Genomic DNA, 26364 nt, shown 5'->3' on the forward strand with positions numbered 1-26364 from the left:
AGAGGCTTAAAGCACTTTTTATGCACATGATAGTAAACCTGAAATTCCTTTAGTGTTTTAAATTCTCATTCTAACTTAGTGAGTCTTTTTCCACATATTAAATCAAAAAGAGTTTGGTTAATCACTTTACTTTACTTTTTACTATACTGACAAGTTGACGAGCCAAAGCTTCATATGCAAACAATGAAATTCCTTCCAAAACCCATTTATCAAGTAGGTGATGGATGTACCTTTTACGTAAGCAGCCGCCATTCATTTTAACCGTTAAACATACCACAGGTTTACTAGGCTGAGCCTGAAAATGGAAGAAATATGGAAATTAAGGAAGAGGAAGCTTACTTTGGTAAAATGCCAGAATAACTCAAATTTTTTTGCATACCTTTACTGAGTAAAGTACTGTATGTGTAATGATATTACACCTTTTCTCATACTGTCTCATACTTTCCCACAACATACACTTTTGCTCTGGTTTTCAACATAGGCAAACGAGTCTAAACGAAAACAGGAAAAGATCACGCAAGGGCATGGGTGGGGGCTGTAATCATGGCTTCCATTAGTTACCAGATGTCTTTATCACAATGTAGAGGAGAAAATGTAGCTCTTTGAATAGAGTCAGAGCAACCATTAGCTAGCAAAGAGGTGGGGATGGAAAAAAATAAACAACTCTTCCTGATCCGACAGTGCTGCATGCCACGAGACTGGCACTGTGTGGATCTACTCAAGCCTATAATCACACCCCAAGCAGCAGGACACCAATCCTATCCAGAAGCCTGCCGCTCTGCTGTGTACTTTTTGTGTTCTTAAGCAAAGGGACAGAGGAAAAAGTGTAGCAAGGGAACCAGAATGACAGAGGTGAGTACCTTTCCTTATACCTTGACTTGTGGCTGTGTAACATGACTCCTTTTATTGCCTGGTTGCATGTTTTCAGTAGACTAAGGCCTCTGTGTAGGGAAAGCAATTCATGGACTAGACAAAATTCATATAATGAATATTAACATTAGGATGTTTGCTGTTTTGTAAATAAACTGTATGAGTAATCCATTTGTGTTTAACTTTACAACTAACGGAGAAAAAAGGTAATTACTTTTTTCAGCAGAAACCTCATATATCTGACCCATGTTTACACACTAATAAAGACAAGAAGAACTAAGAATTAAGTATTTTTTCAAGAATTTGAGTTTGGCAAGTACAGAAGCCGGAAGTGTGCTTTCAGGATGTGTGTTTCCTCTGTTTCCTTTGTTTAAAACAGAAGGCTGTACACTAACAGTAACATTTTCATCCACAAATATTTTTTTTTCGCACACAGAAAAACAACAAAGACATTTAGTGTGTTTCGTTTCGTTGATGTTCCTGAAATCTGAAAGGTCAAATAACCTAACCTGAAAATCTTAGCAGTTTTAAACTTTGCATCTCCTTTACAAGTATTTTCCATCTTCACTTCTTAAGCTTAACCTTTAGTCCTTCATATCATCGGTAAATGCTCAGGTTGAAAAACACAGAAAAACACTGGCATCCTTTTTAATGGATACTCCTTAAATAAATTTTCCTTCAATTTTACCTTTTGGGCTGAATTGTTTACTTGTTGTCTTGTTTGCAGATACATATCAGTTTACATTTTGTAGATAAACAATAAAATAAACGTAACCGTTTCACCTGGAAATAATACTGGGGCAATATATACTCTGATCAGCCATAACACTGAAACCACCCCCTGAATATTGTTTCACAAGCCATGGACTCCACTAGACCTCTAAATATGTGCTGTGGTATCTAACACCAACAAGTTAGCAGCAGATCCTTTAAGTCCTGCAAGTTCTGAGTTTCGTTGGTTCTGATACTAATGTGCCTATTGTATGAACTAACAGAGGTGTACAGGTGTCACCATGGACATGCTGTCTCATCTGCAGCTACACAGCTCCAGACACAGCAATCTCTGCTGCACTATGTTCCGACATACTTTCTATCATAGCCAGGATGAACTGTGTGATCAGACCAAGCTGGCTAGCCTTCATACTGTACCTCATGCACATCAGTGAGCTTTGGATGCCCATGATCCTGTTAACTGGTTGTCCTTCCTTGGACCAGAAACACACCACACAAGATGCTGTTCTGGAGATGCTCTGTACCAGTCATCTAGACATCACATTTTGTACCGTCACAGTCACTTGGATCTTTACACTTGCCCAATTTTCCTGTTTCCATCATCTCAACTTTGAGAACTCACTGTTCACTTACTGTTTAATTTCATCCCAATTTTTGACATGTGTCAATAAACTGTTACCAAGTTCTTTAAACAAAATCTAACATACTGTGTTCTTTTTTAATTTAAAGGAAGTGATGTATTAATTTCACTAAGAAATGTGTCTTGTAGAAGACAGACAGTCTGGCGTGTGCTGAGTCAGAGCTGGCGCAGTGCGAGGCCGAGGTTGGGACTTTACTCCAAATCATATCTGAGCTTAATGTGAAGATGAGTGCTCTGAAAATACCACGGTAAATGCACATTCCCACCTGTGTTTGTAAGAAAATGTTTGCATTGTGTACACACCTAAAACTTTATTTCAAATTTTTTAATATATATTTTTTCAGGGATCCAAGAGACTATGAGACACAGACTCAAGCCTGTAAGCCAGTTTCAGAGCTGAAGCCCAGTCCCCTGGTACCACAGAACAGCCCAGTGGCTCATAGAGGAACAGCATCTGTGAAGTCATTCACCAAACAATACTCAGAGAAATATGAAGGCAGGTTTTATTTCCACAACACCCCACCAACACTAAATTGGGTGCTTCCTTCCCAACAATAAAAAGGGTGCTACTTTAAATCAGTCAGTGTATTTCACATGCGCCCATACTCTAGATTTGTCTCTTGAGGGAGAGTTTAAATTTTTCTTTCAAGGTTACTACATTCAGTGAATACACCTCTGTTGAATTCTCCAATTCTCCATCAGACAATAACAGTTGGTAATTGTTCCAGCTGTAATTCATATAACAGATTTATAATGATTCAAGGAAGTCAAGGTTTTCTATAGGAGATGTGTATTTTACAATTTTATTTAGAGGAGTCCTTTAGTGTTATTTCATTTTAGACATAAAGCCTTTTCTTTAATTGATATCTTCATGGGATCATGGGCTTTGCACGTCCTTGTTGACATGACAGGTTGACGTCTTTACCTCATGAACTTCAAGAGACCAGTGAGGAAATGGCTATTTATAGCCGCCATAACAAGCAATAACAGGAACTTGTTTCATGGATGTCCTGCAGCACAATGTGTTGCTCTGTAATTTAAAAAAATGCTGGCTTGCTGTGTCCTGATATTTTCCCTGCAGAACAGCACACTAGAAATATCTAAAGTTTATTGTGTATTACATCTAGGTGAAAGCCATACATCATTCTTTCTGTTCACACCGAGAGACCCTGAATATTATTTGTATTTTTGTCACCATTCTGGATTATCCTTAATCTATCCCCAAGGTTTCTGTGAGAGAGAAAAGTAGGGAAAAAACTCATCTCCATTTATAATTTATCTACAAAAGTTATATAATAAGATATTAAAAGACATTTCGGACAGTGAGAGAAAATTGGAGATGATTTATAATCACTCTCCGGTGTAACCAGATGAGAATGGGCTACCTTTTATCTCTAGTTCTCAGGGAGTTTTTCCTCACCACCGTTACCACTGGCTTGTTCGTTTAAATTATAAATATATAATCATTTATATTTGAAAAGTTAGCATGTTAGATAGCAAGCTGCTTTGTGACAATGTGCTTTGTTGCTACACAAATAAAATGCAATTGAAACGTGGAATGAAAATGAAAGAGGCAGAAACAGCAGAAAAAATAGTTTTTATCCTTTAAAAAAAATTTACACATAAAAAACCAACAGTTGAGGTTTGGAGGCTGATAGGTTAATTAGAGAATGTTTAGAAAGGAAAATGCACACACTATTCCTCATTTTTTAATAGTTTTTTTTTTAATGACAAACAGACATTTCTGAAACACGTTTCTAGCAAGTAAATAATTCATTTTGCCCTAACGTGTATATACATTTGTTGCAGTGAAACTGTAGGCATATAAATATGTACAGCATGAGGTGAAGATCACAGTAATCTTTAATGAACATTATCTATATTCCATAATCTTCATATTGCATTTATCATGTTTAGCCACAGGGTGCAGTGCAGAGCTATGGACAAAGCTCCAGGAGGTTTTGTCCACTCTGGAGTCATCTGCAGTCAGAGGGAGAAAGCTGGTCACTCCCCATGTTCACGATGATAAAAAAGCTCAGGAGGAGCACATTTCTGCCGCACGTAATACATGGGTTCATGCCACACAAGTAAGGTTCTACCTTTCTTGATTCTCACACCAAGCTCTAGTTTAAGAAATGGTTCACTCTAAAAATTTACTAATGTTACTTATGCTTTGAATCCCTGCCACATTAGTGCAGGTTACTTGTATAATGTTACTAATTACAAATCACATTCTATTTGGTCCCTAATTGCTTTTTGTGCTTAAGAACAGGATATCCTTTTTAATTAAACGCTTTAATTTAACTGCTGTTTCAGGTATTAGTAGAAATGGAGAGGGAGCTTGGAATCTCGTACCCATCTGCTTTACCTACTAAAGAGCGTCAAAAGTATCAAAAAGAGGTTCTGTCACTGAGTAAACTCAACCGGAAACTGAGCAGCAGCCTGCAGAAATATCAAGAAGAACAGAAGAAAATGGAAGAATCCATTTTGGAGATAGAGGAAGAGAAGAAAAGACTTCGAGAGAAGGTTATGCACTATGTTATAATCAATCAATCCAAATATTCATTTGCTTTGTTCCCCCTCATAACCCAAATATAGTAAACTAGCTTGTACTTGTTTTCTGTGCAACATTTAATTGATTAGTTTTGAGCTGGAACAACAAAACATATCTTGTTGAGCAATATTACAAATGTCTAACAGCCTTTTAAATGCTCCTCTTGGCAATAGTTGGACGAGCTGAAAAACAAATGGCTGATTACAGCTAGTTGTTCCCCTCCCAGAAGTCCATCCTTGTCCTTTAGTAGGACCCCAAGCCCTCATTGGGCATCTCCTCCATTCCCAGCGTCTCCTCTTATCTCGCGTAGAATGCCCATCTCACCCCTTGGCTCTCCGTCCAGGCCACCAAGACCCAGTTCTGGCAACTCAGTTCTGGAAACTGAGACGGAGCATCTCCAGAGGTGAGGCGTGTATTTGGCATATTTCCACACAAACTGTTCCAAACTGTTTTTTTTATACAATTTCAGAACTGATATGGGAACAGGACTCCCTCCTGGTTGATTCTGTTGCATAGAAATCTATCATTATTAATATATATACTATATGGCTTGGTGTGAAGGTCCTTGGAGAGACTGAAATCAAGAAACGAGCGTCTAACAGCAGCTCTAGAGAGACGAAAAAGCGAGTCAGAACAGATCAGCATGGCTCTAAGCCGCCACGAGGCTGACTACTCGGCACTGCACATGGCCCTCACATACTGGTCAGTGTGACCTCTGCTTCGACACTGCATGCTGCAGCAAACACTGATTTTACAAATGGTGTGTTGATGTAAGAAAATTCTCAATAAAGCTTCTTGGCATAACTTTATGTGACTAACAAATGTTTATTAGTATTTGTATGCGAGAGTAACAAACAGATTTTTGATTGACAGTGAAGAATGTGAAGAGGCTTACAGTGAGCTGATGTGCTTGCATGAAGCCAGGAAAGGACAGAATGCTGCGTTAGCAGGTATCTTACACACATTATGTGTCGTGTCTCTCTCACACACATTTATATACTGTGTGTGTGTATATATATATATATATATACATATATATATATATATATATATATATATATATAAGGTAGCAAGAACCCTAGCTAAAAAACCCTAGCTAAAAAATCACTGGATGTGGAAACTTCTGAAAACATCTTAAATTTTCAGTGACGTATTTGGAAGTTACAGTGCTATTCATGAAATGTTCAATAAAAGAAAGTGCTGATGTAATAAAGTTTTGTTGCTGAATGGGATTTTTTGGGTCATCATTTCACATGATATTACACAAACCTACAGATGCAGAACAGACACATTTTTAAGTAATAATAATAATAATAATAATAATAATAATAATAATAATTTCCTTACATTGCTGAATAGTGCTCCACAGAACATTAGAAACACTTCTTACTTTTCTTTCTTTCTATATTCCTTCCGATTTCTTTTTACAGAGCAAGAACAAACTGCCCCAGAACAAACTGCCAATTTGAATACTGCTAATGAGGAGTCATCCTGTACAACAGTGAGCACCCAGAACAGGTCAAAGCCTTTCATTCTTCATTATTCACTATATATATGCAGTACAGTTTATTATGCAGCCAATGGTCAATTTAGAGTCAAAATGTCTGACTCTTTCACCTCTACTAAAACCAAATGTTTTTCTTTGTTCTTAGTTTGTCCTCAGAGGAATTTGAAGAAAAGACTAGAGTCATTCAGCAGAGGATTGGCCGTCTGAAGCAGGACAGGGCAGCAGTGTGTATTCCTCAGGAGACCAGGAGAGGAGAAGGGAAGCTCAGCCCTGATACAGGCACACTGGCTGGAGCAAGAAGGCTAAGCTATCTGTCCTCAAACAACCCCAAAGAAGAGAAAACAGCCCTACTGCATGAACTAGTCAATGCCAGGGTGAGCTAACATTTACATTTACATTTACATTTACAGCATTTGGCAGACGCCCTTATCCAGAGCGACGTACATAAGTGCTTAAATCTCTGACATTGAATCATTAATGCTGGCTCACTAGGTTACATACTTAAGATACCATGAGTTTAAACATTTCTTCAGACATCATAATGTGTACTGTAAATGAAATATGGCTTAGATCCCAACAATAAGTGGAGTGCATGTTGTAAGACTGCATTTATATTTATGGCATTTGGCATATACCCTTATATAGAGAGACATACATTTTTTATCCCATTTAATACAGCTGAGCAATTGAGGGTTAAGGGCCTTTCTCAGGGGCCCAGCAGTAGCAGCTTGGTGTACTTGTGGTTTGAACTCACAACCTTTCGATCTGTAGTCCAACGCCTTAGCCACTGAGCATCCCCCATCCACTCATTTCTACCGCTTATCCGAACTACCTCGGGTCACGGGGAGCCTGTGCCTATCTCAGGCGTCATCGGGCATCAAGGCAGGATACACCCTGGACGGAGTGCCAACCCATCACAGGGCACACACACACTCTCATTCACTCACACAATCACACACTACGGACAATTTTCCAGAGATGCCAATCAACCTACCATGCATGTCTTTGGACCGGGGGAGGAAACCGGAGTACCCGGAGGAAACCCCCGAGGCACGGGGAGAACATGCAAACTCCACACACACAAGGTGGAGGCGGGAATCGAACCCCGACCCTGGAGGTGTGAGGCGAACGTGCTAACCACTAAGCCACCGTGCCCCCCCATCCCCCATCCAGATTGGTGGAAAATATTTTTATTCTCACACCTTCTCTTATGTTAATTACATTTTATTAAGCAAACCCATTCAAAGCACTCATGTGGCAGGGATTCTGAGCATAAGATCATGCAGATAGAGGTCAAGTGCTTCAGGTAATGTTAATGTAAGATGTGATCTTGTCTTTTATTTAGTTTGAGAATGAGCGTAAGCTCTATTGTGAACCCATTCCCAATGTGTAACACTACACACAGAAAGACAGATCAAGCTAGCTGGTTAATTCTAGATAACTAGCTAAAACACAAGCCCTTTTTGACAGAAAAAGGGGTTTCATGGTTGTGATCTCTCGGCTAAATCTTAAACAGAGTTTGCTTTCTGCATCGGTCTTGTGTAACTCTGATGATGCTTTGAACAATTTTGAGGTAATGAGCTAATGGGGTAAGATTAGCTAGCAAGCTAGTTAAAAGACTGTATGGAGAACAAACCACACACCTGGTCACTTTAAGTGTGTGTATTTTGTTTTGGAATATGATTTATATTTTCTAGAGTTTTCGCTACACTGGCTGCACTGATTTATGTGATTGTTTGTTCTAAGCATGGACATATTCATGATGTAAGACATGTGTCTGGAAACCTCGTCCAAATCAGACAAGCAACTAAAAATTAAATTACCAGACAATTACAATTACAATTTCTTTTTTTTGAGTACCAACAACTCACACAATAGCAATAAATACCTGAACTTAACAGCCATATATTGTATTTTAATATAAAAGTCACAAATCATAGTGTTGTTTTTTTATGCCTTATTTGTAGGAGGAGATGTCTGAGTTGCGGGAACTCATCAGGCTGAAGGAAAAGGAGCGGTGCTCTTTAGAGCTTTCTTTTGTGGCCCATAGGTGTCATGGTTCAGCTGGGGCTGCCTTGGCACAGAGCCTGCGAGAGGAGCTGGAGGAAAGGAGTGCAGATCAACAGGTGCTTTTTTTTCCTGTCATGTGGCCTAGTTAGCATTAGGGCATGACCTGATAATGCTCAAAACCTTCTCAAATACTCACTTTTGTATGCTTTTAAGTCTGTGATGTTGTGATAGATGCAGAATCAATTCACACACCCCGGTGTAAATGTTAACCTAACTGGAATGATGACATTATAAGTGAGAGTCATGCACAGTGATTAAATGCCAGGTTCTTTTCCACCATACGGTAGAAGTAAAGAATCCCCTTTCAGAAGGGTCACAAAATTTGTGCAAACAAAGCCAAGAATGCTCCAGTACTTTTGTGAAGCCAAATGGTTTTTGGCATCTGTACACTTTGATGGATTGACTTGAAAAGATAGGAACCAGGTGTGGAAACACTTCTACTGCTCACTTGAAGTTTTTGTACCATTCTCTCATTGGCTGATTAGTTAATTGCATGAATGAGCAAGAAATGTACATTGGAGTTTGGATTAGAGATTTCAAAGCTGTTCTGATTTGGAAGACTTGTAAATTTTTTCAGAGTTCCAAAAATAGCATGTTTATTTTTCAGAAGTAGTTTGGAGAAAACTGTTTCAAAATGCTTTCTTAAAATAAAATTTCTTTCCTAAATATGCCCATAAATAAGGTTTTGAAGTTGCAGTAGTTATATAGTATAGAAGAAAGATTCTGCAACGATTCTAGTATTGTAAGAAAGATTCTGCAACACAATGCAGAAGTAGAAGGGTGATCTCGGGTCAAGTTGTGAAACTGAATTTAACTCTTTTTACCAAAAGCCAAAAAACGGAATCTGTAGCTGTTTTGATTGTGTCCATTTTAGTACTGAATTTCTTTTCATCTCACACTCAATAGGGGTGGATAATGTAGACACTTTCATAAGTATTACTGTTTTACCTAGTCTGCTGAGGGCAAATGTTTCTGAGAACAATTCCAAAGAAACTAAAATGTCTTCAAACATATGTTTCAAACTAAATGATGATATCAAACCCATTTCTGCTCTCTGAGATGTCCCAAGTTTTTGTTTGCCACTAAAATTCAGTATATGGTTATCAACAGAGGGAAAAACACTGAAAGCCAACAGAGTCCTGACTCATTTTATATCAGACTTGCTGCAATAAAATAATTCATTTGTTTGTACTGATTAAAAATATCTGATAAGTCAATTTCCATTCTGCCGGTGGAACAGAACACCAGTGTACTGGTTAAAAGGGTTTCTATTTGCTTCATGATAATATCAGGCTTGAAGAATGTGTTGGACTTCTGCTAGGCCCTCATCAGCATAATACAAAGTCCTGCACTATTTTACCAAGAAGTTTGTTTTATAGTCATAATCATAGAAAAAATATTGAGAACAAAAAGGCATTTTCAAATGGATGTGCTGGACACTGCAATTTAACATGAAGACTTCCGTTTCCTTCAGAGGATAGAGGAGTATCGGGCCAAGCTGGAGTGTGGAGAGTTAAATCCTGGGCCAAGGAGTCATGCCATCATGACAGAACTTCAGGCAGTGATTCAAAGGTGCAAAGCTTTTTGTGACCCTGAATTAACAGTGAAATCAGTGAATAAATTTTTTTACTGAAATACAGCATACAGTAGTATAGCTATCGATGTAATATTGCTATAAACATGAAGAGTAAATGTGAGTGAAAGTTTATCTGTTATCTTCTGCAGGGAGCAGACCCTGAAGAGAAGAGTGACATCTTTACGAGAGTTGTTGGACACAGAGATGTTAGAATGCACCACACAAAGGAGAGTTAACAAGGAGGAAGTCACCCGCCTCTTGTTCTTTCACAAGTACGGCACCATTATTTATTTCACTTTTTATTTTGTTTCAACTGTTTTTTTTTCTGGTGAACTCAAATGGTCTGGCAGTCAGTGAAGAATCAGGGCTACTTTTTTAGGACTAAGCTTATGATTAGAGGACAGAGCATCAGGGGTAATGCTTAATGCTTCACAGAAATAGATGTAATCTGATTAAAGTTTCAGTTTTCGAGAAAGCTGTATGTTATTCGCTGCAGCAGATGTTGTTAAGCTACAGAATATATGAAAGAGATGAAAATGTAGTACGGTGCTCTAAATATATTTTTATATTTGAACCGAACAAATGAGAATCATTAAATAGCAATAATACGTAGCTTCTATGTTGCAGATGATTTACATACTGTAATGTAAGCTGGTACTTAGAGGTATAATAAGATTAAAAGGCAGGTTTGATGTAACCTGTTTTAACTTTTTTAATCATATGCCAGTGAATAATATGCAGCGTAGTTGACTTTTTTGTTTGTTTTTCATATACTGATGTAACACGTTTTTATATCAAGCTGACATGAAACAGATTTTTCAGAATATACAGTAATTACACACACACACAGATAAAGCATTGTATTGAAACTCCAAGTGATAAATGTTATGAGTCATGAACTGAAAAGTCTGGACTGCACAATGACAGAAGATTATGATTCTGAAAGGATTCTGAAAAGAGTTTCTGAAAGGAATAATTTTTGTAATGTGTGTGTCATATGATGTTAAAGGCATTTAAAGGAATTTCAAGGTTCTCTGCGCTGCATTCAGGAAAACAAAGAAATCTGTTAACTTAAAAATCTAATGAAATAAAAAAAAAAACTGAGCTTCTGAAGGACTTCAGTGTTCATTGGTTGTGTGTTAAACTATTTTACAAGCATTTTATTTTAAGGCAAAAGTAGTAGTCTTTCAAAAGGAGGATTTATATAAATAGAATTTATTTATTATTTCTTATTTGTTTCTCATTTTTCCAATAAAACTATAGCAGGCCACCACCTGGGCTATAAAACTATACCTTAGACTAAGCCAAAACTAACTAAGCGAAGACTAGCTAAGCTATTTATCACTATCTAGTCTGGGAATTGTTTATTTTTGTCATTTAGTTACGAACAAAGCCACATTTTAGCTGGTCCCTGACAATGCATCAATTGATGATGCAGTATTAGTTTGATATTATTCATGTGTAGTGGATAATGTTAGCATTTATAATAAAAGGAACCATTTTGATTTTCCATCAAAACTATTGCTTTAAACCCTATAAAGGCTGATTGCAAACAAATGAATTTATCTGAGGCTTTCTTTTTCACAGTAAAGCCATGAGTGCATGCAGGAACGCTCGCAAAAAACACCACGAGCAGCTGTGGAGGATCGAGCGACAAATGACAGCTATGCAGGAACGTCACGAGTCTCAACTGACTGAACTTAAGACCACGCTGGAGGCACTGAAGTGGAAGAAAGAGGAGACAGTGCTCTAAAAAAACATTTTATGAACTGGAATGTAACTGCAATAAAAAAAATAATTGGGCTTAATATTGTATGTAACTTAAGTTCCAGGAGGCACCTTAGATCAGTGGAGTTTATTACATTGTTTAGGTCGCAGTGAAAAGTTTCATTTAGGCATCTCAATGAAAGGAACATTGCCAAATTATTTGCAAAGCAATGCCTTAAGTGTCCTTTAAACCTTTCAGTATAAACCACACTAGAGATAATGAGTGGCCTTTTATTATTTTATTTATTTATTTTTTTTTTACAAAACATGCTGTTATTATTCAAATCATATAAGCTTGCTCATTTAAAGGTGCCTTTGTGGAACACTGTGATGAACAGATCACGAGAAAATGGGAGCAGTGTTTACCAAAGGTCATGTATTTTTCTGCATGCAAAAAAACACGCTCCCTGCAACGATCTGGCCCTTCACTCCGGTCAAACAAAAGATAAAAGACAAAAGAGGCTAAACCTAGAGGATCTCGGCTCTGCCATTTGTCTCCTCTTTTTACTAAGTCCACCTTTCTCAAGACCGCACGCTCCCAACCCCCAGCCTCGGGGCAGTCGGCCACAGCTGCGAATGCCAGTCAGAAGGTTGAGGCAAAGGTTGAGTGTCACACCCCCTGGGGTCAAAGGGCGGCCTGTACCGTTGTTGAAGCCTGTGAATGTAGGGGTTATGAGGCCATGCTTAACTGAGACTCTAGCCTGAACTAGAGATAAAGAAGATCAGAGGGATGGATGAGCGAGTCTGCTGCATGTGCTGCACTGATCAGCGTAATGATAATGAATCCTGAGTTCAGGATTATTCTCAATCTTATACGAGGATTTATGGGGCTATAGATTATATAGTATCAATACAATAGCACTTTTATATGATCTTTTAATGTAATAAAAAAACATAATAATAGATACAAACTGTAAGCAGCTGAGTGGATTTTTCCATTTTGGTGTTCAGATTTTTGTAGACTTTATGAAAAGACCTTTTCAGTTTCCTTTAATGCTACACTTTTTGTCTTAAGGTTTCCTAAAAACCTGGCAATCCTTTCATGAGAATCGTGATATATTTTTTATCATATTGTCCTATAGTGATATGCCAAAATAGGAAAAATTTATATCAGATGTGATCTCACAATCTGATCTATCTGATCTAAAGAGCAACCATGCAAACATGAGTTGAGTTTTCTTAACTCAAGTGCCAATGTATCAGGTCCCCCCCAAACTAACATATGTTTTGTGCTTCACGCTACAGACTATTTTGCTAAGGAATGAGCCTGCCATAAATAGCAAACAAGTGAGTGAAATGAAAACCAGTGGTGGGAAAACAAGGTGCCATAAAGCTCCAGCATCTGTTGACTGTGATGACGATGGTGACGCTCTGATGCCTGGGAAAAATACTCTGTGTCGGAGAACAGTGACAGAGCCTGTCAATCACAGGCTGCAGAATGGATTAATATGGCTCCACCCTTCTTCTAAAGCGTACTTTCATTCTATCTCACTCACTCACACACACTCAAACACACAGAGGGCACTGACCCACAGGGTGAAGGTCAACTAATTTACTCCAAACATCCGCTTCTCATTTGAATACTTTGTCCCCATGAGTGGTATAAAGAGATCATGGGCTGGCCCTTCTTTTTTTTCTCACAGGCATCAATAGAGCTTTTTCTCTGCTCGTTTTCTCTTATCTCTCCTCTCCCTCCCTTTATTTTCTTCTACACTCACACTCTACATTCACCTCTGCACTGTTCACCATGTCATTGAGGATGAAAATGCTGCTACTCTAGAAAAAAAGAAGTTTGACCTCAATCAAGCGACCAAACATGCATTGTCATCTTGAATACACACACACACACACACACACACACACACACACACAGACACACACACATGCAGGCACCTAGTTTTTAAACCTACTTGCCAATGCAACAGTCTAAAACACAACATGAGAAACCCAATCCTTGTTTGTGTCCCCAATTAACCCAAGTCTTAATGCAGGTAACCTCACACAAGCTTTGCTACGTCACTGAGGGAGATTAGCAGACTGAAGGCTTTAAAAGTAAAGGACAAGAGAGGGTCAGGTTTCTGTATTGGAAACAGATTTCTAATCCATTTATCCAATGAGATGTCTTCATTGAACCTATTAGAGGGCAATTCAAAAACTTAGTTGACCCGTGAAAAGGTCTCGCAAAATGTCACAGCTTCTGGTCTGCATCCTGCACATGATGTTCTGCCCCTGAAATTATTTTATTGCTTTAAAGAAAACAAAACCTTGTCATTGTAAGTTATATGTCCACACTTATCAGTTGATAATCAAACTTATCTTAACTTATCCAAGCTGACTGAAAGAAAATTATATTTGGAATTGTTGACGCTACAACAATTATATATCTGTATGCTTTATGCACATGGAAAGCAGCGTAATGTGTAAAATATTCATATTCTGAATTAAAAATAGATATCATTGACCAGCTAATTTAGATAACCACCACTTGAGCGTGGCTTTCCCTCCAGTTCCCAAACAAGTTAAAAGGTGATATAGATTGCCTTGCCCTCTTGTGTTTTGGTGTCTCACTAGCAGATGTTTGGCTTCACTCTGTTGTTTATTTTCTGCTCCTCGTCTATTCTTTTAAGGTCAGAGGCCTCCCAGGCTCAAGAGAATGGCTTTTCATGTGTTTGAAAAGAGCAGGGTGGATGATGCATAGGCGGTTGTGGTGCAGGTTGCTTGCAGCAAATTGCTTTTAGCCCTCTTGAAATGGTTAAAATTTAAACACGCTGAGTGCATTCTTCCACACCTGAAGCAGGAGTGATGTTACTGGTATTGCGCTCTGTTAACTTTTATTGTGTGCAGCTTCCTCTCCAGGGAAAAAAGCTGATTGTGGAGAGGATCAACACTTTTTTTTTTTGAATTTCAGATTCATAAAATGTTATATTTCTCATATTATAGAAAATATCTTGTTATGATTCAGAGGAATATGTTATGAATGAAGTATAAATCATATAAATAATACACAATGATATTAGAGTTGTTGTTCCATACAACATGCTGAGCACACTAAGAGGTTTTAGGCAGAGGTGGGAGTGTGTCACACATGTGCAAATCACAAGTAAGTCTCAAGTCTTAACCTTCAAGTCTCAAGCAAGTCCGAGTCATTTTTTGTGAGAGTCAAGTCAAGTCAAGTCAAGTCACTGCTTTATGTCAAGCAAGTCAAGTCGTAGCTTGAGTCAAGCAAGTCACTGGCAAGTCATACATATGTTTGATGATTTAACTAAATGTATATATTAAACAAAGTTAAATCTACAGTATTTATGGACTGTGAGAGTTTTATTTGCAACAAAAATGATTATATGCATTTATTTTTAAAAGGTGTCCACATACAGGTGAGTTGTAAATACAATAAAAATCTAAAAATGAATAAAAATCAAAACTACAAAGAATAAGATGTAAATGTAACTGAAATAAGGCCAACATAAAAGCATGAAAAGTTTCAATATGCCTCAAACATGGCAGAAGACCATGGAAAAGTAGATATAAAAAAAGTACAATGGTTTCTTTGCAACCAAATGGCATTTTTTGAACAGGCATTCCCTTTTAATGGCATTTCAGGCATTTCCTTTTTAACAACAGAATAACAACAACAAACAATCACGTCAACCAAAAAACGTAAATTATTGAATCCCACAAACCTTGAAGTGAAGTAACTATTTGGGGGGGGGGGGGGAGAGATATGATTGGAGTGAGTGTAATTTATTAATTAAAGGGATAGTTCACCTAAAAATGAAAATACTGTTATCTTTTTCTCATCCTCATTATGTTACAAACCTGTATAAATTTCTTTGTTTTGATGAACACACATGTAGATATTTTGAGGACTGTTTGTAACCAAACCATTCACGAGCTTCATTCACTTCCATAGTGGGAAAAAAGAATACTATGGAAGTGAATGGGGCTCATGAATGGTTTAGTTATAAACATTCCTTAAAATATCTTCCTCCGTGTTCATCAGAACAAAGAAATTTATACAGGTTTGTATGAGGGTGAGAAAATTATGAAATAATTTTTTTATTTTTGGGTGAACTATCCCTTTAAATTGAATGTCTGTGTGTGTGCGTGTGCGTGTGCATGCTAGACAAGAATATGACTGAAGTTTTTTTATATTTATATTTAAGTTTTTTATATATAATGTGCATCCCCATAAACGATCCATACGCTTTTCACCCAAAGCCTAACACTGAAGACCAATTATAAGTGCTATTGCAAAAAAGCTGACATTTCCACAAGAATAGTGACCAACCATTTACACTACATTGCGCTTGCAAAAAAAATAATATGATAGAACTTTGTCATTCAATTGTGAGCGATGTGGTCGCATACTGCTGTTCTTCTCTTCTCATCTTGCACAAAATCCCGGTACCTGAACTTAATTATTTTTGGTGTGGCGCCTTCCATGTTTCGTCACCACTGTTAAGGTTTATTAGTTAGTGCGCGCGCCCTCTGCTTGCCTGCTGTCACGTGGTTAGATTACGCTCTTGCGTGCGTTTAAAAACAGATTTAAAAACAAATAGACAAAAATGATAAAACAAAAAACAAGTTATTTCGAGTCATTTAACTCAAGTCCGAGTCAAGTCTCAAGTCATGAATGTCAAGTCAAAGTCAAGTCGAGTCTTTTTTTAATATTTGTCAAGCAAGTCTCAAGTCTCAAACTTGCGACTTAAGTCCGACTCGAGTCAAGTCATATGACTCGAGTCCCCCATCTCTGGTTTTAGGTGTATTGTACCAAGACATATATCGGGGTGCGTGTGTGTGCACGCGTGTGTGAGTGTGTTAAGTCCTTTACCAGTAATGTTCTACTCACTGTGCAAGAATGCGCAAATCCAAACTTACCAGACTCCAGCAGAGCACAGCTGCATTCCTGCTCTGCAGTTCAAAGACTAGAAGCCCAAGAACACACGAACACACACACACACACACACACACACACACACACACACACACACACACACACACACACACACACAGAGAAACCAAAAACAAAGAAAATGGAAAAGCCTGAAACTATAGAAGGAACAAAGCTAGGTACCATCCATCTATCTATCTATCTATCTATCTATCTATCTATCTATCTATCTATCTATCTATCTATCTATCAAATAAATATATACATTTTGCTATGGGAAAAAACTTACATTTATCCGGTGTAATATGTATTTCAATTAAATTAAAGCTTTAAGCTAGGAAAATATAAACAAATAAACAAATAAATAAATAAACGAACGAACGAACGAATGAATGAACAGATTGATTTTTTTTGTGTTGTGTTTTGTTCACAATGTTGAACAAAAAATAGAATTGGCTTAATTTGAATTTCTGGGATCAGCTCAGTATCAGAACTAGATCCAGCACTCTGAGCTTTTTTCTTCCCCTCCTCCACACATACTTAAGTCAAAGAGCTGTAATTCAGATTAACACTACAGACTGAAGGTCCACTGATAACCTTCCTACACACAAAACACACCACACACTATGAGGCTTACCACACAATGAGGCTTAGCTGTTCAGCAGTTTTAGCTCTTGTATGATGTAATCTGTCATGCCTTTCAGCATACCTGTGAATGCAGCAGTTAGACGTGATTAGAAAAGAGCTATTCCACACAATTCGCTTAAGAGAAATGAAAGAATGACATTGATAAGAAAACAATGATAAAATGGAAAGTTTTGCACTTCATAAGGTTTTGAGACTTTCAGAATGAGTGTTTGACAATAGTGGAATCAGAAAGAGGAATATGATTGTTTTTTTGTGACACCTTTGGGTTTAACTAGCCATTATATGTGTGTGTGTGAGAGAGAGAGAGAGAGAGAGAGAGAGAGAGAGAGAGAGAGAGAGAGCATGCAGTATATAGATACAGTAGATACAGAGTACTTATTATCCATGGTTCTGCTGAGCTTTGGTTGAGCAAGGGTGTGTGTGCGTTTGAGAAGGAGAGAGACACACACACATACACAGAGAGGGGGAGGCAGGTTCGGGGGTCAGCAGCCAGCAGCAGCAGCACATTCCTCTCTGGCTGTGTTGGAGCCCTCGGCAGCCCACTCGCTGCTCTTTGACTCCTCTGGCCATATAAGGCAGGCGTCACCATGGCAACCATGGGGCTTGAATAGCAGTGTCAAATCCCTGAGCACACACACACACACACACACACACACTCCTGCACTCAGAGAGAGAGAGAGAGAGAGAGAGAGAGAGAGAGAGAGAGAGAGAGAGCGAGAAGGGTGGGGGGAAGTGAGAAAGAAAGAGAAGAAGGGAGGGAGAAACAGAGCAGGGTCTGTTGACCACAGAGGCTGGTTGATCTTTCCTCTGTCCTTCATCCATGGCCAAACGGTGCTGACTTCCTCCATTCGCTCTTACCAAAGGGACAGAAAGACGGAAGGAGAAAGAAGAAAGCGGAAACGGTTTCACAGTAGCTTCCGGGAACGCAGGGGCAAGCTGCAGCCCTGGAGCTATTACTGCTGGATGGGCAAGTGCTGACAAAACAAGGCGAGGGAGGGACACTTGAGAGACACGGACGCCTGCAGATCTAAGATTCCTCCTTTTTTTAACAGAGACCTTGCCTTCTTGATCGACGGTTGAATCCCATGTTCTTCTTCGAAACTGACGTAAGAGAGTACGTGGAAGCGAGAAGATCCGAGCCTGGGTTTCCCAACAGGAAAGAAAGGGTGTGTGTGCATGTGTGTTTGTATGTGTGTGAGAGAGAGAGATAGAGGGGACTTCCTTGAACTTTGATCCTTCATAGGGAGGGCTGAAAGAGAACTCTGTTTATGATTAGCAGGCTTTGTCTCTTTCCTTTCTTGGTATTGCTTTGAATGTGAACGGGTAGTATTTCTGGACATGTGTGCTTTATTTTGTGAGATTTTACTGAAGCCACTGATGAGCAAAAACTAATTTTTGGGGTTTTGTTCTGTGTTTTTTTTTTTTTAAATAGCGGGAAGAGAGTTTGCTAGATCTGCAAACACACAACAAGAACTGGTTTGACTTGTTAGTGACCTGTGGGCAGGGCAACTGTCTCATGCACAAGCAGCACGAGGTTGTTAATGCTCCCTGGCTGAGATGAGACATTTCAGTTCTTCTTAAGCGGCGCTTTACTTTTGCCCCAGTTTTGGCGTGGGGCTGTACATGTTTATGTGTAAATTATAGTTTCCTGTAAAAGGTGCAGGCTGTACATTACTCACTCTTTACTGAACTCTGAAACGCTTCTTAAAGCAAACGTTCTTGGAGAGCCCTGGAGGATTACTTTTAAGTTACACCGAGTGACTTTTAAGATCACCAGGACTACAGAAAACAGAAGCTGATCAACTGTCTCTGCTTTTTGAAAAGAGCCCTCAGATCAGGCTGTGCCAACATTTGGAGAGCAAGCGTCACTGTTTACTTTTTACCTACCACACTCAGGAAGCTTGAGGTAAATGTCTGCAGTGTGAACTCTCACACACAGTCAGAGGCAAGTCTGAATACTCACTGTTGGAAGAGGATTTTGTGAAAAAAAAAAGCCCTGGTGGTGCACACAGCGATGGCCATGGTGGGTGGGGGATGGGGCAACCCTAATGGGAGCACCAATGGCCTAGGGGAGAAGGGCTACCTGCGGGGGGAGGAGGACGAGAGCTCTCCCCAGGCAGGGAACAGCGATGCTGAAGGCGGAGAGGATGACAAGGCCTGCGTGGTGGACTGTGTGGTGTGTGGCGACAAGTCCAGTGGGAAGCACTACGGCGTCTTCACCTGCGAGGGCTGCAAGAGCTTCTTCAAGAGGAGCATCCGTCGCAACCTCAGCTACACATGCAGGTAAGAGATTGTTGGAAGACTTGCTGTGATTCAGTGCAAAGCTAAAATGAAATATAATCTTGGGTGTGCTAGCTGCCAGCACATGGACAGTAATAAGCCTTGTTCATGATGGATGTGAATTACGTCACCGATTACAGCCTCAGCGATTGGTGATTAAATGTCACACAAGGGCCATCTAAAGACAGATCAGCCTTAATGTTAGTGGGCTTGCGGTGAGTCAAATTGTACTTTACAAACATTGAGCCAGATTATTCATTACATCTGTGCACTTTGCACATTTCTGTAAATCAAACAAAAGTAATGCAAACTTCACTGACCTTTCAATGAACTCTGGATAACCTGATGTTGGGGTGTGTATTGATGCCTTTCATATGGAAATACACGACTAAACTTATTGCAGGTAAGTTTTTAAATGGTCTTAACTGTTAAGAAAAAAAAACAATAATAAAGATCAACACTAGTAAGTATAGTTTACTAGTATATTTAAGTATAGTTAAACTGCTGTAAAGTACAACCTGAAGGAGCCAACAATCTTTTACAATGCAATATTATTAGCACTTGAGTTGCTGTAGGGACATTTACCCAGAATTCTTTGTTTACTAAAGTGTTTTTACATTCTACTAATTTGTCTGTGTCCAGTGTTTCACAGACCATATGTGGACCATATTTCCCATGTTTAATTCCCATGCAATTTGTTTAAATGCTTATATTAATACAAAGCAAAAATAACTGAAACCATATTATTGCAAATTATCTTCAAAATACATTTGATGTCCTTTCTGTGCATCTGCAATTGATATCGATCATTATCTAGCTTAATTTCCAATAACTACAAAGACACACATCGCCCTCTCTCTCTCTCTCTCTCTCTCTCTCTCTCTCTCTCTCTCTCTCTCTCTCCCTCACACACACACTCTGTGTATGTGTATGTGTGTGTGTTGAACCAAAAGAATGAAGCCTGCTGGCTGTTACAGAAATGTGCAAATTGAACTGCGTTCTTTCAATTGTGTCTAGGTTGTGTGGGCTGATGATTTACCAAGGCCATTTTTTTTTTTGATAAGGCTTCAAGCATGGTGCACAAACCAAGGCCAGCCATCTCTGGCATCAATTTACTGGGGCACTCTGTTTAAAGAATGAGAGCCAATGTTAAATATTCATTCTTCAACTGCCTTTCTCACAGTTTCTTTGACTGCATTTATTTTTTTGGCAGTCATAGCAACTTTACAGATATTGGCACGGATGTTCCAACTATAGAATCTGTTGTTAACATTCAGCAGCTTTTGCTGGCAGATTTCCTATTTAAACAGCACTCATGCCTTACAGATTTTTCATTGTTGCCAAACAATATCAGATATGAAACTACATAAAGCTTGAATCAACCTGAAGTTTAATGAGAACCGCCATAATAAAATTTTACATATCTTGTAATGGAAAGTCTTGCAGGAAACAATCGCACTAAATTGTGCCTTTGTTGTGTTTTTCAGATCAAATCGAGAATGTCAGATTGATCAACATCATCGTAACCAGTGTCAATACTGCCGTCTGAAGAAATGCTTTCGTGTGGGCATGAGAAAAGAAGGTAAGTGTTCCAGCTTTCACTGAGCTTACACATGATGACAGATGTTTAACTGTCTTTTTTTTTATTCAAACATATATTGACTGTTTGTCTCATATCCCATATGAACATATTTTTCCCTCAAATTCAAAAGAATCCAAAAAGAGTTAGACATGAGAGACAAAGGTGCAGGCTTTTATGCTATATAAACTATAAGAGCAATTCGGATGTATTCATAGTAAGACAGCCTTAAAAAATGCAAAGGTTAATTGTATTGCATATATAATTCAGATATATCCAGTTCCATTGTATGTTTGCAGTAATCATTTAAAAATGATTAATAGAGCAATCAAAGCTATTTAATTACTAGTATAATTAATATCTAATTGTGAGTTCAATCTGGCATTCGACCAAAAGTCCAAAGCCTGCAGTGCTGATGTCCCTATGTGACCTTGGCAGGCAGAGAGCCAGAGGCAGTTTTGCTCTACAAGCTGTGCTGCTCAACAGCAAGCTGCCAACTATAAATCCACACGACACAAGAATAATGCCTTGGTGAAAGCCTGCAAGAATAACAAAATTGCCACCTTTTTGTCTGGAGGTTACAGTATTCCTTTTACCGAGCTATTGAAAACAATAAGGCTGTTGATAACATTCTATGACAAGACAAGGCCTGCGTTCCAGTTACTGTTTTACATACAAATTTCCCCTTGCCCTTTACCCACAGACAAGTATGTGCTGTTGATTTTAAGAGCCTTTTGTGTAGCTCAGGTATGTACATAGGGATTGTATTTCTCAGTCACGATGCAGCAACATGAAACCCCTTAGTGCTGGTAAGTGTGGCTTTATGGGCAAGGATAGTGCGCCGTGGTACACCCATGGACTCTGATAGATGCATCCCAGAAGCTAATGGTGTCTTGTGCGAATCTATAGTGCTGTGTGCCAACCAGCTCTCAGGAGAACGCTGATTGGTTTAGGCATACATCCGGCGATATATAGAGGGAATAAATGTATGATGAGAAAATAATATTTTGAATACAAATGTACATGAAATGTAATGTAAACATAAAATAAATAGAAATAATAAAGTTTACACAAACAAAAAAAATCCCTCACATTTTGTAGTTTCTGTCTTTTTGTAGGCTGGAGTTGTGTTCCCTCAACCACTCCTTAAAAATCCATACATACAACAAAACCTGATGAATAACGCTTTACGAAATATGAGTTAAGCCCTGTGAATGCTGTTCACAACAAAACACCACAATATCAGATAACAACAAACACTGGCGATCCCTGCACTTGAGAAGTCACTTGTACTTGCTTGTAGTATGTTCTTCAGGCATGTGGTGACTGATACTCGGTGTATGTACTGCCCTATGGATTAGCAGCTTAGCAAAGCAAGAGAATTATTCTGGCTATATACACTCAGTAGCTTCAAAAATGATCTCTGCAACTTCCTTTCAAGGTTTATTTGAATTATTTATGCCTCTGTCCTCAAGCAGAAGAGGCATCATGTTTTTCGCGTGGTGTCCATCTGTGAGTTTGTCCAAGATTTCTTAAGATCGAGTGCTTCAGTATTTCTAATATGTGTATTAAATTATAACTTTAACTAGCAAATTAAATAATTCGATTTTGGAATTCATTCAAAACAGGATAAGGTCACAGCATAGTCAAATGTGTCTGAAATAGTTTTTCTTCAATAACTTCCGTGCTGTTATAGATTAAAAGGGTGTATGGGGCATACAAATTAGTAACAAGATGCACTAGATATGTTGGCACTGAAGGCATTATGTGGCTGGTGTCAAGTTCTGCTTACTCTATAGACAATGTCTTTTAGACATGTAAAATGTCAAATATAAGACAGGATAATGAAACCATGGTTCCTAACTAGAAAGGTAGGAAATAAAGTGGACTGGTTGGTTCAAGGTTTGCCATTTTACAATGTCATAGTTGCTTTGCATGGAATTAAGAAAATCACCAATTTACATAGAGATGTTATGCATTGAAAATTTACCTAGAATTAAGAAAATATCTAGAGTCACCTACCGTCACCTAAACCTCATTCGTTTCTATCTAAGAGATTGCTCATCTTTGCTTTTTTACTTTTCCATTTTATCTTATATACAGTATATATTCAAGTTTGGGTCATGCGACACTGCCCCCTAGTGTTCATGATCTCATTACTGTAGATTCAAGTATGAAGGCAGACGTCTGTACCACCCTCTATGTACAAAGGCCTCATATGCTTGCTTATATGCAGTAATGAATCATTCAGAAGGAACCACGGAATACACAGATTTTGAAATTAATGAATGAAGCTTCATGCTTCATTCCAAAATGCTTCATATTTGTAATGTTTAGTGTCTTAAATTCACAGGATCCTTGAGAAGGTTTAGGCTCTCTTTTTTCACTACTGTAATTACATAAATTTTAATTAGTTTAGCTAAAATTTATGAAAATTTAATAGTAATTATTGAATGAAAAACCGAGTGATGGATAACAGAATAATACACTAACTTTAATTAATTAGGAGTTAATTAGTTTTTTTAGGAGGTAAGCATTCTGTCTGTACATAATTTGTTGCAAGATTTAATTCTGCTACCTAGTAAGCTGATATGATTCAGATTTAAAAGAAAAATAAACAAACATATTTCTGAGGTAAATAATTTCCGTCGTATTATTCTTGCTGCAAATCCTCATGTGATGTGTGATAGGACTGAAATGAACTTCAGAGTTATAACGAGAAAGAAAAACAAGATTGTTTAAACTGTATTAGAATGCAGGAAAGGTTTTTTTAATCCATTCTATCGCCTTCATTTGTTAAGATTATTTAGATTATCTGAATATACCACCAGATTATCTGCCTTTCTCAGCAAATCTATTATATTATTGATACTATAGGAACAGTAGAAGAATAATTCTTGCATATTATTAAGCATATTATGCATACTGTTTACTTCCTTTTCTACATGATGACATGAAAATCTTTTTTTATTCTGTAGCAGTCCAGCGTGGACGCATTCCACCAACACACTCAGGGATCAGTCCAACCTCAATGGTGTCGGGTGGTGGAGGTGGCCCAGGAGGACCAGGCATGGCAGGCGAGTTTTTCAACGGTCAGCCAGCACCTGAGCTTATCTCGCAGCTTCTGCGAGCTGAACCTTACCCCAGCAGCCGTTACGGAGCTCAGTGTGGTCAACAGCTGTCTGGAGGTCACGGCTCAGTCATGGGCATCGACAGTATTTGTGAGTTGGCTGCCAGACTCCTGTTCAGCACCATCGAGTGGGCCCGGAACATTCCCTTCTTCCCTGACTTACCTGTCTCGGAGCAGGTGGCCCTGCTGCGCCTCAGCTGGAGTGAACTGTTCATCCTGAATGCAGCACAATCAGCCCTGCCACTACACATGGCCCCCCTGCTGGCTGCCGCAGGCTTTCATGCATCACCCATGTCTGCTGAGCGTGTGGTCTCCTTCATGGACCAGGTCAGAGTCTTCCAGGACCAAGTGGATAAGTTAACGCGACTACAGGTTGACTCTGCTGAATATAGTTGCCTCAAAGCCATAGCTCTCTTCTCGCCAGGTAAGTGATGCAGTTTCATGTCTAAGTTAACCATACAACATCTTGAGAAAAAAAATTAATCTCACCAACAATGACACCTTGTTCTTTAATTACTTTCAAAATGGCCACTTATTTATTTTGAAGAACTTTGTGAAATGCACAATCTACATATTTTTCTGAAGCTTAACTCACCTTGATTTTGCAGTGAATTTATAAAGCAACCTCTTAACATGAACATGTCATTAATGAAGGTTGAATGTTCTTTATCCAAGACACATTATTCTTCTGAGGAAAGTTGGCACTGTTGCTTACTTTGTGTCTCTAATAGATGCAAGTGGACTGACAGACCCAGCCCATGTGGAGAGTCTGCAGGAGAAGGCTCAGGTGGCTCTGACTGAATATGAACGCATGCAGTATCCCACTCAACCACAGCGCTTCGGTCGCCTCCTTCTCCGCCTGCCCTCACTGAGAGCTGTCCCTGCAAACCTCATATCTCAGCTCTTCTTCATGAGACTGGTGGGCAAGACGCCCATCGAGACACTCATTCGAGACATGCAGCTCTCTGGCAGCTCCATCAGCTGGCCTTATGTGCCTGGACAGTAGCTGGGTCATGAAAACCCTGGGAGCATACAACAGTCAGCCACTCAAACATTTGACTTTCATGTTCTGTGTGGGCTTATAGGATTGTGATGTGTAATTTCCTTTTAGTTGCCACCAGAATATTCATGTTGTGTTATCAAGATTCATGTAATCTTATTTCTCTTTAGTGTACATGGAGAAGGATGGCCAATATGCTGTCACATGTCCTTGGGCAGATGAATAGCGTCACTTGATTTTGGGATACCTCAGGTTTTTTACGGAAATAGCAGAACTTATAGAGGTGACTCTATTGTGCATAAGCACAGTGACAGATAATTGACAAGAAACTATGAATAGTTTAGGAAAATACAATACTCATGCAATTGTTTTCAGAATTGAATATCTTAACGCTGTGATTACATGACTGATCCAGGTCCAGCTTTAACCAGAAATGTTCCTGCCGTACCTAAGAATAATTACTGCTTCAATTATAACAATTGATTATGTAGTTTAGACAAATTAACCTACTCATGAAGGTATTGCCATGGACTGCAGTGCTATGTACGTGAGAAATCAGTGGTGAATATGTATTGTAAAATGTGACAGTCACATTGTTTAAAAAAGCTCTGTGTACTCTTACTTAATTGGGTCCAATTTTTTTTTTTCATATCTTCGGCGATGAAAAATATTTTTGCATACGAATAATTAAAAACCATTCATCCAAACACATTTTGTGCTGAAATTTTGACAAGACTGGATTTTTTCTTTGATCTCAGTATTTCAGAAAAATTTCAGGTTTTTATTTTAAGATACTTACCAGTTACTTAATTTGACATTCATTCATCTTCTACCGCTTATCCGAACTACCTCGGGTCACGGGGAGCCTGTGCCTATCTCAGGCGTCTTCGGGCATCAAGGCAGGATACACCCTGGATGGAGTGCCAACCCATCGCAGGGCGCACACACACGCACGCACATGCATGCACACACTAGGGCCAATTTTCCAGAGGTGCCAATGACCTACCATGCATGTCTTTGGACCAGGGGAGGAAACCGGAGTACCCGGAGGAAACGGGGAGAGCATGCAAACTCCACACACACACAAGGCGGAGGCAGGAATTGAACCCCGACCCTGGGG

General features: G+C 38.9%; 2 protein-coding genes across 4 annotated transcripts; both read left to right on the forward strand.

Moving 5' to 3' along the window:
• Window positions 1-531: 531 nt before the first annotated feature.
• On the forward strand, window positions 532-11936 carry ushbp1 (Usher syndrome 1C binding protein 1). The gene is made up of 14 exons (XM_060879315.1): window positions 532-852; window positions 2372-2490; window positions 2587-2738; window positions 4160-4329; window positions 4559-4768; window positions 4970-5199; window positions 5358-5498; window positions 5670-5746; window positions 6227-6314; window positions 6449-6677; window positions 8271-8429; window positions 9848-9945; window positions 10099-10221; window positions 11537-11936. The coding sequence occupies exons 1-14, from the start codon at window positions 844-846 to the stop codon at window positions 11700-11702; spliced, it is 1971 nt and encodes a 656-aa protein (XP_060735298.1). The 5' UTR covers window positions 532-843; the 3' UTR covers window positions 11703-11936.
• A 6015-nt stretch (window positions 11937-17951) lies between these two features.
• Window positions 17952-25968, forward strand: nr2f6b (nuclear receptor subfamily 2, group F, member 6b). 3 transcript variants are annotated; one of them, XM_060879332.1, is made up of 5 exons: window positions 17955-18421; window positions 18688-19538; window positions 21023-21117; window positions 24093-24668; window positions 24976-25968. In XM_060879332.1, exons 2-5 carry the CDS (start codon window positions 19270-19272, stop codon window positions 25248-25250), a joined length of 1215 nt encoding a protein of 404 aa, XP_060735315.1. In that variant the 5' UTR covers window positions 17955-18421; window positions 18688-19269; the 3' UTR covers window positions 25251-25968. The 3 variants fall into 3 exon arrangements, with proteins under 3 accessions (XP_060735323.1, XP_060735315.1, XP_060735307.1); XM_060879340.1 differs by having other exon boundaries at window positions 17952-19538; window positions 24096-24668; XM_060879324.1 differs by having other exon boundaries at window positions 17955-19538.
• Window positions 25969-26364: the final 396 nt, after the last annotated feature.

Source organism: Tachysurus vachellii, chromosome 1, assembly GCF_030014155.1.
Source record: "Tachysurus vachellii isolate PV-2020 chromosome 1, HZAU_Pvac_v1, whole genome shotgun sequence".
Lineage (NCBI taxonomy): Eukaryota > Metazoa > Chordata > Actinopteri > Siluriformes > Bagridae > Tachysurus > Tachysurus vachellii.

What these genes read in the sequence shown, in the direction of transcription:
- ushbp1 (XM_060879315.1), top strand. An exon ending in ATACTCAGAGAAATATGAAG is followed by an intron (nt 2,739 to 4,159) that starts GCAGGTTTTATT and finishes TATCATGTTTAG; the next exon opens with CCACAGGGTGCAGTGCAGAG. An exon ending in AGAAAAGACTTCGAGAGAAG is followed by an intron (nt 4,769 to 4,969) that starts GTTATGCACTAT and finishes TCTTGGCAATAG; the next exon opens with TTGGACGAGCTGAAAAACAA.
- nr2f6b (XM_060879324.1), top strand. Translation starts at nt 19,270, where the DNA reads ATGGCCATGGTGGGTGGGGGATGGGGCAACCCTAATGGGAGCACCAAT. An exon ending in TGTGGGCATGAGAAAAGAAG is followed by an intron (nt 21,118 to 24,092) that starts GTAAGTGTTCCA and finishes TTTATTCTGTAG; the next exon opens with CAGTCCAGCGTGGACGCATT. An exon ending in CATAGCTCTCTTCTCGCCAG is followed by an intron (nt 24,669 to 24,975) that starts GTAAGTGATGCA and finishes TGTCTCTAATAG; the next exon opens with ATGCAAGTGGACTGACAGAC.